Source organism: Chrysochloris asiatica, unplaced genomic scaffold (assembly GCF_000296735.1).
Source record: "Chrysochloris asiatica unplaced genomic scaffold, ChrAsi1.0 scaffold00002, whole genome shotgun sequence".
In the NCBI taxonomy this organism is placed as follows: Eukaryota; Metazoa; Chordata; class Mammalia; order Afrosoricida; family Chrysochloridae; genus Chrysochloris; species Chrysochloris asiatica.
Window position 1 is genome coordinate 38,744,512 of NW_006408520.1, and position 12,839 is coordinate 38,757,350.

Genomic DNA, 12,839 nt, shown 5'->3' on the forward strand with positions numbered 1-12,839 from the left:
TTTATTTTTTAAAGACTATGAGTTGCATACTGAAGTATTTTTAAATAATAATGACATAGTGTTAACATTTGCTTCAAAACAATACAGTGATAAGGGAGTAGTGAGATTTTGTTAATGTTGTGTAACAGGGATCTGAGATTTATTATATTATTCTTCCTACCCTTGTATATAGTATACAATTTCTATAAATGATGATTTTCTGAAAGCTCTTAAGTAACTGATGAATTGGTTCTTAATAAAAATGAAAAAAACTTCTGTTCTTCCCAAGACATTAAAAAAGTAAAAAGAAAAGCCACAAACTAAAGGAAAACATTCAGATTACATACATTTAATAAAAGGCTTGCATCCAGAATATATAAAGAGTCCTTATAAATTATTAATGAGATGAAAAATAACCCAATTATAAATGAGCAGAAAAAACCGAACAGACATCTGTTCATAGAATAATAGCCAATATGCACATAAAAAGAATCTCAACAGTTACCAGCAAAATGTAACATAATCATTAGAGAAATGTCAAATAAAACCACAATGAGATGCCAGTGCATGTTCACCAGAATGTCTACAATCAAAAAGACTGCCAATTCTAAGTGTTGGGGAAGATACAGAATACTTGGAACACTCAAGCTTTGCTATTGGAACCATACAATTGTACAGCTACATAGAAAAACAGCAGCTTTAAAAACAGAGTATCAAAAAGTAGAATCAGTCGAAAACGCCAAATATTAAGAGAGAAGATATAAACACTGTGACACATCCTTAAAATAGAATACTATGTAGCAATAAAAAAGACTGAACAGTTCTCAAAAATATTATTCTGATTTAAAGAAGCCTGACTACAAGTATACATATTGCACTGATTTCACCCTTTTCAAGGTCTAGAAAAGCCAAAATTATTCCATAGTGATAGAAAGTATATCAGTGATTGCCAAGAACTGGGAGATGGGGAAAACTGAATGCAGGGAAGCATAAGGGACCCTTTTGAAGTGATAGAAATATTTGTGGCTTTTCTTTTCCTTTTAAAAATATCTTGGGAGGAACAGAAGCTTTTCATTTTGATGAACTTTTGACTAACTGGTTATATGGAATCCTGGTGTGGCGCTACAAGTTAATGCACTGAACTATAAGGTTGGTTTGAACTGCTAGGTTGATGGTTCAACTTCACCAGCCACTCCTAGGAAACCCTATACAGGGTCGCTATGAATCAGAACTGACTTGATGGCACTTAACAACAACAACAGGAACTGGGTATATGGATGTGTATTTGTCGAGATGCATCAAACTGTACACCTAATATAGGTATTTGCATTGCATGAACGTGTACCTCAAATTTGACTGTAAAAAGCTATCATCAGGAACTCTGGTAGTATAGTGGTTATTAAGTCAGGCTGCTAATCTCCAGGTCAGCAGGTCGAAACTACCAGCAGTTCCACTGGAGAAAGATGAGGCTTTCTGTTCCCAAAAAGATTTAACTGCCTTGGAAACCCTATACAGGGTCTCTATGAGTCAGAGCAGCTTCATGGCATATAACCACCATCATCAGATATAATTATGTTGTTATTCAGTGTCGTCAAGTCAGTTCCGACTCATAGTGACCCTGTATAGGGTTTCCGAAAAGCAGCTGGTAGGTTCCAACCACTGGCCTTGCAGTTCAAACCAACTTTGCAGTCCAGTGATTACCCTACAGTGCCGCACAGGACTTCAGATAATGAACCAAATTATTTTAATTCTCATATCTGAAAAAAAACATAAAGGTCGAATGTTTTACTCATAAAAATCACGGATAATTGCTTTCACAAAATTCCTTATACAATAAGAAATTTAAAAGTCTTAGTGTATTAAAATATATAAAGATTTTCATAGTGATAACTCTGGAAAAAATCAACATATGGGTAAATTAAAGTTGCTGTTCTTATGCAACCCTATATAGGGTTTCTGAGGAGCAGTTAGGTTAGTTTGAACTCCTGACCTTGAGGTTCAAATTGACTTTGCAGTACAGCATATTAACTCACAGTGCCAAACCTGGACTCCAAATTAAAGTTATGGTATCATTATTGAAAAGTCAGTAGAATGTACTCTAGAAGACTCTCCATGTTCTTTATAAGTTAAAAATAGAAGGAGATCAATATGAAGAATAATCCTTTAAAGCTCTAAGAATAAAGGTATTTGAAAGAATATCTTCCTGCACTATGAGAAAACTTGTCTGCAGCCATTTACTGATCACAGACATATATTTAAACATATTCTGTTTGGGTTAAACCTGTGCATGTATAAACTAGAATCCTAATAGTAATATTTTTTGACTTATCATCATACTTCTCTAATAGAGGTAAAAGTATTTCAAACTTGTAATAAAGTGTTCGGCATATACAAGGCAGATGGAAGCATAGACCTGCTAATCTTGGCCCCTGGAGTTTTCTTACAGACTTGAAGGACAGAACCGGATATTTTAGGTTCTGTGATTTTGTTGTTGTTATCTGTTTTTTACTATATCTTTTACAATATTTAATGTAAATCTTAGGGATTTAATTATACTAGCATTTATATTAACATCAAAAATAATAATGAAAGCATTAGCTAGAAAGGGAGAGATTTATTCAATTTATATTAAGACAAAGGCTATACAAAAATATTGTTTTCCTTTTGGGAGTATTCCAGATCATAATGGCGCAAATTACTCTCCACTTCTTTTGGTTGGAAATTACCAAGTGCAAAACCCAAATATTTCAATAATTCTTTATTTCCAAAACAGTTATTCAAAACAAATTTCAGGCTTAAATATACACCTAAGTATAACTTATAATCTGATTAGTGTCCGTTTCCTATACTTTTCTGCATTTTATATAATGCTCCATGACACATAAGCACAATTAGGCTGTAAGTTATGACCTGAACACAGCAAGTTATAGAAAGTATCTGCTGCTCGAATAAAGACAGCACTCTTTTTTGTGCAAGAGTGGTCTGTGTTGCTCCCCACCCCCCACTCTTTTTTTTGGAAACATTTTTGCTTGGGAGACTAAATGTTACTGTAAATGTCATCTGAGCTCAGCATCACTGAAAATCAACAACTCTAAAGTAGTCAAGCTTAAATTAATATAATTTTAATGTACTTCTATCACATATTTTCAAAAGTAAATTTCTAACCTTCAGAGCCAGTATTTAAATTCTTTAATTATGCTTCAAAACTATCTGCAGCTATTTTGCAATCTATGAAGCATGGACATACTGCATTAAGGGAGATGTAGTTCACTGACCACATTTTCACCTGAAGGCAGTTGTGTTTAATATAAACATTTGGCTCATGTTCTGTGTGGCTAAAATATTTAACTGGGAGAACACATTCCAGAAAGTAATTTAAATTCATTAGGAACATATTACATAAAATGGAAAAGCATTTGCCACAGTTCCATAGCAAGCACTTTCATTATTTAAGTAATCCATATTCTGGCATTTAAGCACTCTAACAACTTTTTTCTTTTCTTTAATGATTTTTCAATTGAATGAAAAAAAATACATAAAACCAACTTTTCAAAGATACATATTTTGACTTCTGCATTAATTTTTCCAGGTAAGATCAATACTTTCTCTTGCTAACAGCAAACATAATTTGACAAAAGAAAAGTTTGGTACAGGAAAGTAACTGAACAGTTTCATAAATATCTAGTTTTTCTTAAATATCTAGTTTCTAAATCAAAATAAAACGTGACAATAGATTCACTTACCAATGTTTTCTGTGGGCATTGAAACCCTTGTTGGTTCTAAGAGATTGTCAGCCAGGACAAAAGCTCCTTCTTCTAATGTATCCAGTAACATTGTTGCAGTATGTGCTTGTTCAGAAGAATTCATGTGTTTCCATGATTCCAAAGCTTCAGGTCTCAGTAGGTTGTCCACTGTGTCAACAATTGCCTGCATCCATTAGAAAACTACTATTAGTTTTGACTACTTCTAGCACCAAGATGATTTTCAATCACTGACTAGTGAAAATTGTAATACTTAACTGTGATGATGATTTATTCTTATTTGAGTATAGAATAAAGACTGGTCAACATATATCTGGTTAACTTAAAATTAACCTAAGCATTTCAAAATAAGACTAACTGAAGATAAGCAGACCCTGTTATAAAGATTTTTAAGTGCAGAAAGATGGTTCCTTTTTGTTTATTTAATTACACCTGAATTGTGTAAAGAGAAACACAACCACCAGTGTCAGCTTCTAATTTGAGGCATTACTGAATATATTGTTATCAAACTATTATATGTATTTTATAAACTCAAAACATGTATGTTCTAAATTATAAAACAAGGACTGTCTCTGGAGTAGTGTACAACTGATTTTCAATACCTGAGCTAAAACAGTAGCCAACATTCTGCTTTATAGACTTGGTCTATTTATTAGCTTATATGTAAAACAAAAAGGTAGTTTTGAAGTTTCTAAATTATCTGTGAACAGTTTTACTCTTCCAATTTCCTGTACAAAACTAAAACACTTGGAAGTATACCTTCATTCATAAGTCATTGTTTTTAAAGGAATCTAATAGAGCAATCAAAATATTTAAAGTCCATATGTATAATTTAGTTAAAAAAGCAGAATAAAATCTTCAGAACTATACATTTTGTAAATATTCACATCTGTAGGTTTAACATATTAGCATGCAGAATAACATTATATATATATACATGCATATACATATATGCATATGTATGTATATACCTGTGTGTGTGTGTATATATATATATATATACACACACACACACACACATATACAGACATACATCAGTTAAGCAACTGCAGGCAAAGTCTTAGACTGATTCTTGCAGCTGTGAAGTGACTATACCTTACATATTTGAAATCGCTATATTTAGTCTATCCTATTTACCTAGCCAGTATCATTAAGTCACTGTATAAACTACTCGATCTACTGGTAATTGGTGAAATAAAAGAACATACATTGTACAAAGAAAAACAAAAATTGCTAGTAAGAAGCACTGTGTTAAAATAAACGTGTATGTGTATATGTGTGTGTGGTGGTGGTGGTGGGGGTTTGATTAATTAGCCTAATCCATCTTAATATCCTTGTTCTGCCTGCCTTGTGAGCCACCACGACCTTCCTGGCAGGTGGAAGGTACTTTCAAGTGGCGTTAAAGGCTTTTTCTCCCTCTCTAATGGGAGATAGAATAGTCAAAATGCTCACACGGATACTGCTGCAGCCATTAACTAGAGTAGAACAGAAATTGGTCTGCTGAGGCCAGATTCATTAGTCACCAAGAAATACAGACTGAATCCTCTAATCTAAGTTACAAATGAATCCTCTGTCACAAAGTGGAGACTTGCTTCATTTGCATAGTGTAAGTCAGCTTCTGATTTGTAATTTAAAGAGTTTTATTAGTCTTATCTGAATAAAGCAGCTCATTTGAGATGTACTAAAAATGACACTGGTCCAAAATTAAGGTCATGCTGAAATTTACTATGTATACACATAACTTGCTGATGGCATGCCTTTATTAATTTGAAACACTCCTTATTTATTACCATTTGTACTTTTCTAGTAGGATCAAAATGATCATTAGCCTAATCATATTCCTGAAGTAGTCTTCCCTGCCAAAGAGAAAAGGGCGATTCTTTTCCCACTGAGACATATGTCCTGGGCAACATACCAATTATTACATTTCATACACCTTAAAGGTGAACTGGAAATTTGAGAATGAAAAATTCTATACACTTCAGCAGTTACTTCTTTGTCCCCATTAACGAGGTTAAAAAGGGACTTTCAATATTACTACCCAAAAGCAGACTTTCCCACAGCCTTTTCTTATAGAAAATTTCTCAGACTTTATTAATGGCAAAATGCCATTCTTTTTTTTCTTCCTCTGGGCCTTGCCAACCAAAATTAGTGAAGTCATGGCTTTTGAACAACCTCTATTCTATGTATCTATAAAAATTCCTTTGTTTTGCTGTCATACATACATGGGTTAGTTCAAGGCTTGATTTACAATGAGTTGGTTAGAATAACTATTGCCCCCAAAAGGAACTTCAAAAGATTCACATAAGAAAACAAAATGCAATTTGGGATTAGTGTTTTGATTTATCATGAAGAACTAGCATGGCTCAATGCCACTGTTAGCCTCAGCATGTCTCCTATTACTTGGATACACCAATGAGAAAAACTGGCTGGAGTGGACAAGGAGCATGAGCCAAATAGTGGCATTCTATTCCTAGCAGCCTGGCAAAAAAGCAATATGTAACATATATTGATATTATTGTTTTGTTTTGTTTTAGTAACTCATCCCCCTTATCAATATGGTTCTTGAAAAGATGCCTACAAATTTCAGGATAAAATCTGTTTAAGAGTCCAGAGAAACAAGATAGGCAGTGGCTTTTTCATGCACATACATTATGACTATACAGTCTTTGATATGATAAACTGCCAAAAATATATCATAGCTGTTTTATTCAAGTTCTTTTTCAATCCAAAGAGATGACAACAGGAAACAAAGAGGCTACATGATTACTTTCCAATTCAGAGGATATTTCATTAAAATTCTTATACATTTGGATAAATGGGGAAATGGGGAAAATTATAAACATGTTTAAATATTTGCTTCTTCTGAAGTATTGTACCTATGAAAAGCCAACATTTGTACAGCTGATATGGGGCATATTATATAATTATCAAAGACTGAAATACATTGGATCATGCAAGATGATAAAAGCGTGGCAGGTAGCTGAAGAAGGGCAAAGCAGGTGACAGCACAGGAGAGATACCTTAAGGTAAGCCCTGCATGTCTTCTCTCGTTTTTGGAGCTTTTTAGTAAAAGAAAAGAAAATCAGAGGTTAGATTTGATCTTTTGAAAATGAGGAAAAAAGAAATCCTCAAAAATTAACCTGCTGTTTCTGGCTCAAAGTTTATTATGTAAAGTGTTTGGACTTCTGTTAATTTCACTGACTGCCAAAACTGTTCATTTATACTTTTTAGACATAGCTTATCAAGCATTCTGACTTGGACAAAAATTAGAGACAAAATACATACTGTGGTTTAAAAAAAAAAAGTTCATGTTTTCACCCTATGGAACCATATTTAAGTTACAAATGCAATTCTTAGAGTGTGGTCAAAGTACGTACCAAATTTCTGTCACAGTAAGAAAAACGGATAGCAGTGCTACAATACATTTCTAGAGAATAAAAACTACCATTAGCAGCAGAACTTCAGTGACTAATATTCTTATATATGTCACAATTTTGCTGCAACCACTAAGGAGCTAATAAAAAGCACATCAGTTGTATAACATACATTCTTCAAGTGTAAGAAACACAGTTTAAAGTGAGTATATTGACCACAACCAGGACCATGAAGCTGTCTACCAATTAAGATCTCTCTCAGGTTTATAATTAATCGTCTTCACATTTTTTTTTTTTTAAATAAACTGCAATTCTTTCTTGGGAAATGAACCAACTCAGAAGTTTAGTTTCTAGTATAATGTTCATGGAGGCGAAGGGTTTGGCAGCCAATTGCTAGAACCAAGAATTGCCACAGTAACTGTCTAACTGAAACTAAAAGAACATTTCTACCTACCTTGTTATAACTCCGTCCAGCTGAATCCTTTTCACTAGGTTTCAGTTCCTGCAGTTGTGCATCAAGAATGTCCACCAACTGCTCCATCAATCTCACTGAAGAACTCACATCTCCAGCAAATACTGGCCCTTTGGTATGTTTAGCCAATTCATTGGCAAGACTAGCAGCATTTTCTCCACTTCTGATCTAAAATGACAAACATATATTATCACAGTGAGATTTATTGTTCTGTTTGTGGCTTCTAGCTCTTTGCTTTGAGTACCTTTGTTGTGGCAGAAAAAAAAAAAAATTGCAAATATGTCAAAGTCTGCAACTAATTGAGACCAATAACTTTCTCCTCATTTCAGAAGATTAAAGGTTTTCAGATCCTCAAAACACAAAAGAAATTCTTAACAGACATTAAACAAAAGACAAAAAAAGAAAATCAGAAAGCTTTTAGAACATTTTTCCAGCCAGGTCTACCATTTCACTGCAACCATTTTAAAAACTTATTTTAAAAAATTTAGGGAGTATGGTGACTCGGTAGGGTAAGCACTGGACTACAAGCTACAAAGGTCATCGGTTTGAGCACACCAGCTGCTAAACGGGGGAAAGATGAGTCTTCATGCTCTGCAAAGATTTACAGCCTTAGAAACCCTATATAGTCATGGAGGTCACTATGAGGCGGAACCAACTCGATGGCACTTAATAATAACATTTTAAAATTTATTTATTTGTTCCAATGATCCAGAAATTTAATCATCATGATTCTGAGGGTGAGCTAGTGTGTTTCCATTTTGGAAAAGTAGATGAGGGAGAAAAAAACTAAACAGTGGTACTGTATTATACTGCAATATTAAAGGTACTAATGCCTTTCAAAGTCATTTTTACTTATTTTTTTATAATCATCTGTGATATAAACATCTGCTTGCATTCTGTGGATTCACTTGCAAACATAATGATATTTGATTTATTAGGCCAATGCACTATTTGTTTTATGAACATCAAAAGAGACAGAACAGACTAAGTATGAATGAAATTAATTAAGCAAGAATGTACTCATTAAAAAGCTTAACATAGAAAACAGCATACCCCAAAACATATGTAAGTTTAACATTCAATAAATAGTTTACAGACAAAACTATGCATACTCTTTTACTTTTACACTGAACAAAGACTGATGAAGCTGGTTTTAACATACAAAGCTAAATTATTTATGTTAGAAGTTAAACGTCCTTAACCACCAATGTGTATCATATTAAAAAGTTCCAACCAACCTTCTGAGCCAGCTGATTTACCCAGTGTGAGGTGCAGTTGCTAAGATCAGGGCCCTTAGGGTTCCATGTTCCAGTGGAAACCATGCAGAGATATGAGGCAGTTCCTACAACAGATGTAGAAAACAACAGTGAAATTGAAATCATTTTTCTGCCTGTATTTGGGAAATCAGCTATGATGATCCTGCTCTGTGTGTTAAATTTTGAATAAACGCTAATGGGAGAAGTTGACAATAACTGACAAAATGTAGGGTATAATGCGGATTATGAACAGTAAATATAAAGTTAGCATATAAGTATCAGACATTTAGAGCAGACAAACAAAAAGCCCTGATTTTCCTGGGACACATCCAGAGTGAAGCTTGTAATGCGAAAGGCAGCTGTTAAGGAAGCCTCACTACAGTCCTTAGGCAAAAACCTCAGGTTTGACCTAGGTCTTAAAGAGAGAAGGGTAATTGTGTGCCTGATCTTAAATAATTTGTATACTTAAGAATCCTTTATGGTGTCTACAAATGCTATGTTACCAAAGTGCAAAAATAGCCACTATAAATTTAAAGTGGCAAAGTTAGTCACTGAAGACCAGGGAGCAGGTTGATTGATGATGCATGGAGGGGAATGTAACCATGGCAATGTAATGATAAATACAAAGCTAATGTTCTCCCATGTAAACTATCACACAATTCACAATAAAACATTAAAAAAAAAAAAAAAAGTCACTGTAGATTTCTCTCTATCTGCCCCCCCCCCACACACACACATCACTGTACTGTAGTTCAGAACCTAATTACTAAAGTTATAAGTGTTTATGTGATTGTTTACAGTAAATACCTCTTGTTCCCTTGGGACATGGTCGTTCAACCATCATTCCCCTTTGTGTCTGAGGCCACCATATTCCCCTCGCTTCTAACGCTTCGCAGAATCTCTCTGGCAGGGGAAAAATATTTGTTACAGGAGGAATTTTGGTTGTAGAAACTGCTGGAGGTGGTTTTGTCCCTTTGTTTCCTTCCTGTGATCCAGCTACAGTTGTGCTCATAGGGCCTTTCTGTGAAGTAGTGCTTGTGGTTGATACTGTGGTTTTGAACAGCTCAGCTGAAGAAGTTATTGTCACAGCTGTGGTAGGCACTATGGAAAAAAGATGAGCATATTAATCTCAGACACGCACTCACACACACAGGTGCGCGCATGTGAATGTGCACACGCACACATATAACTATGCTAAAATCACTAAGATGAGAATTACTGAGAGTATCAGTAGGGTGAGAAGATGAAATCTCTTTATTTATTGCCATTTATTTGTATCACTGGCAAAAAGATGGTAGTGTAGCCTTTACCACAGTTGTTTGTTCTGAGTGTGTTAGATTTACTTCTTAATGTAGTACCTGATGATACAGTTTAAACATAATTTCATCACATACTGAGTAACAGGAAATAAAGGAAAGTTTTACAATTTCATTGTATATAACTACAATTTGGGAAAAATCTATCCTTATTTAAATTCATACTCTATACATAAATTTAAACTGTCAACAAAAGTTGACTTTTGTCATTGTTTGTTGTTGTTGTTAAGTGCCGTTGAGTCGGTTCAGACTTACAGCGACCCTGTATACAGTTTCCAAGGAGCGGATGATGAGCGTGAACCACCAATCTTGTACTTCAAACCCACTTTGCAGTCCAGCACATTAACCCACAGCACCACAGTATTGTCATTAGGGCAACATAAAACTTGAAGTCACCTTGCAGGAAAATAAATACTTTTTACTCCACAGAAGTTTTACTTGAGAGATATTTTAGTATGCCTGATTAGATCCAAGTAGAAGATAAGCTTGGCATGCATGTGCTATAAATATCACGGGCTATACCTTTACTTTTGAAAATGTTTGTGGTTGTCATTAAGTGCTGTTGAGTCAGTTTTGACTCATAGCAACCCTGTATAGGGTTTCCAAGGAGCAGCTAGTGGGTTTGAACTGCCGACCTTGTGGTTGGCAATCCAGTGTTTATCCTATAATGCTACACCAGGACTGCTTAGAAAATATGTTATTGTTATTAGGTGCCGTCGAGGTGTTCTTGTATAGCGTTCCTGTATAGGGTTTCTAAGGAGTGGCTGGTGAGTTTGAACCATCAATCTTGCAATCGACCTTGTGGTTGAGTGCTTATCCTACAGTGCCGGGTATGAAGAAACTAGATCCCGATAATGGACTAGATCAAACCACATTTAATACTAGGTCAAGAGTACCTACTTTTCTGACCCCTAACAGAGCATATAGGTGTGGTGCTGTGGGCTAATGCGCTGGACTGCAAAGTCGTTTGAACTGCAAGGTCAGCGGTTCAAGCTCACCAGTCGTTCCTTGGAAACCCAATGGGTTTAGCCATTGGAACTGACTCAATGGCACTTAACTACAACAAACAGAGCATATAAAAGGTACTCATGTTGTCTAGTCAGTTCCCACTCATAGCGACCCTGTATTTCTGAGAAGTGGATGATGAATTTGAACCACCGACCTTACAGTTCTAAGTGACTTTACAATCCAGTGCTTATCCTATAGCACCACACCAAGAGTCCTATTATACATTTAACCCTTTAAACACTCAATTATTTTCCCCTTGGAATTTTTTGTTGATATTATTATGTGTTTTCCGTCATGGAAGTCATACTTAATCAAGGAACATTTCTAAAACTTTGTTATGAAATAAGAATTTCAATATATATTATGTAGGACACACATGGCCCTCTGGAGTCCGGGTGGTAAACTGATGTGGGATGCATATGTCTCTCTCAATTTATATGTGCTTCTAGATCCTGCACTGTCTTCTAGATCCCTTGATTGTTATTGCTAAGTGCCGTTAAGTCCGTTCCGATGCACAGCAATCCAGTATAGGGTTTCCAAGGAGCAGCTGATGGGCTTGAACCTTCAATCTTTTGGTTCACAGTCCAGTGCAGATTCTACAGCACCAAACTAGGAGTCCTTGATAGGTGAATACAATTTAGGTCATGGCACTTAACAACAGCAACAACAAAAATGCAGTATTCCCCCAAAATATGGGATCATCACAAGAAAAGCAATTCTAAGTAACATAAAGAAACCCAGAAATATATTCACAGGGCTTATCTCCCAGTAAAAATGCCAAGAGAGATGAAGGATTTTTACAAAAATTGCATCTTCAGGACGCATAACCTCACAAAAATATTAATTTATGGCACATACTCATTTTTCATCATTTCAGTTATACAGTCCCCTGATGGCTCAAGACGCTGTCAATGGGAAAGCTGCTACCCAATAAATCCCAGAGGAGGAAAGTGTAGGTGCTCATTAAAGGGGTAGGAGTGGAATGTCTTTTTCTTTAAATAGTTTTGTCTTCCAAATTATTCTCAGGAAAAGACTAGTAGGTTAAAAATATAATAATCAATTGTTTTCTTCTTTAACTATTTTTTAATTTGTTGAAGCAAAAAACTGTATCAGGACAAATTTAGTGTTATCATTTCAAGTCTGTAATATGTTTTTAAAGAGTAGTTTGTTACTGTTAAATGCTGACAAGTTGATTTTGACAGTATAAGGTTTCCGAGGAATAGCTGGTAGGTTTGAACCGCCAACGGTTAGCAGTCCAATGCTTATCCAATCATGCCACACCAGGACTCCTTAAAAGAGTAGAGTAAGCTGTAAAAATATTAGCTATTTTACAAATAACCATTAACTTATTGTATGCTTTGTCTACAAGTGAGAAACACACTAAAGGTGCAAATAAACTTCAGATTATCAGAGCTATGGTTAGTATTTTAAGCTGTAAACCATACACATTTGTTCATATAATCCTGACCCTTTTAACAGATTTTATGAACGTATCAGAAAATTATAATGTGTACTTTTTCCTAGTTTTATAATAGTGACTTAAACTTATCAGTATATGTACTTACACACTTTTTACCTTACTCCTCCCCATCCTTCTATCTCATGAGAAACTTCTTAAGCATGTGTTTTATTTCCAGGGCATAATTTATTGACCATATGAGAGATGCTTA

The 12,839-nt window shown here is 34.9% G+C and overlaps 1 protein-coding gene across 3 annotated transcripts in view; it reads right to left on the reverse strand.

Moving 5' to 3' along the window:
- The window catches only part of LPHN2 (latrophilin 2), a 228,861-nt gene that overhangs the window by 33,320 nt on the left and 182,702 nt on the right, over positions 1-12,839 (reverse strand). For all 3 annotated transcript variants that reach the window (XM_006831011.1, XM_006831013.1, XM_006831012.1), the window contains exons 6-9: positions 9,653-9,946; positions 8,828-8,931; positions 7,572-7,757; positions 3,723-3,906 (exon numbers count right to left, since the gene is read on the reverse strand). In XM_006831011.1, the coding sequence (XP_006831074.1) occupies positions 3,723-3,906; positions 7,572-7,757; positions 8,828-8,931; positions 9,653-9,946 (768 nt within the window). The remainder of the gene's footprint in view (positions 1-3,722; positions 3,907-7,571; positions 7,758-8,827; positions 8,932-9,652; positions 9,947-12,839) is intronic.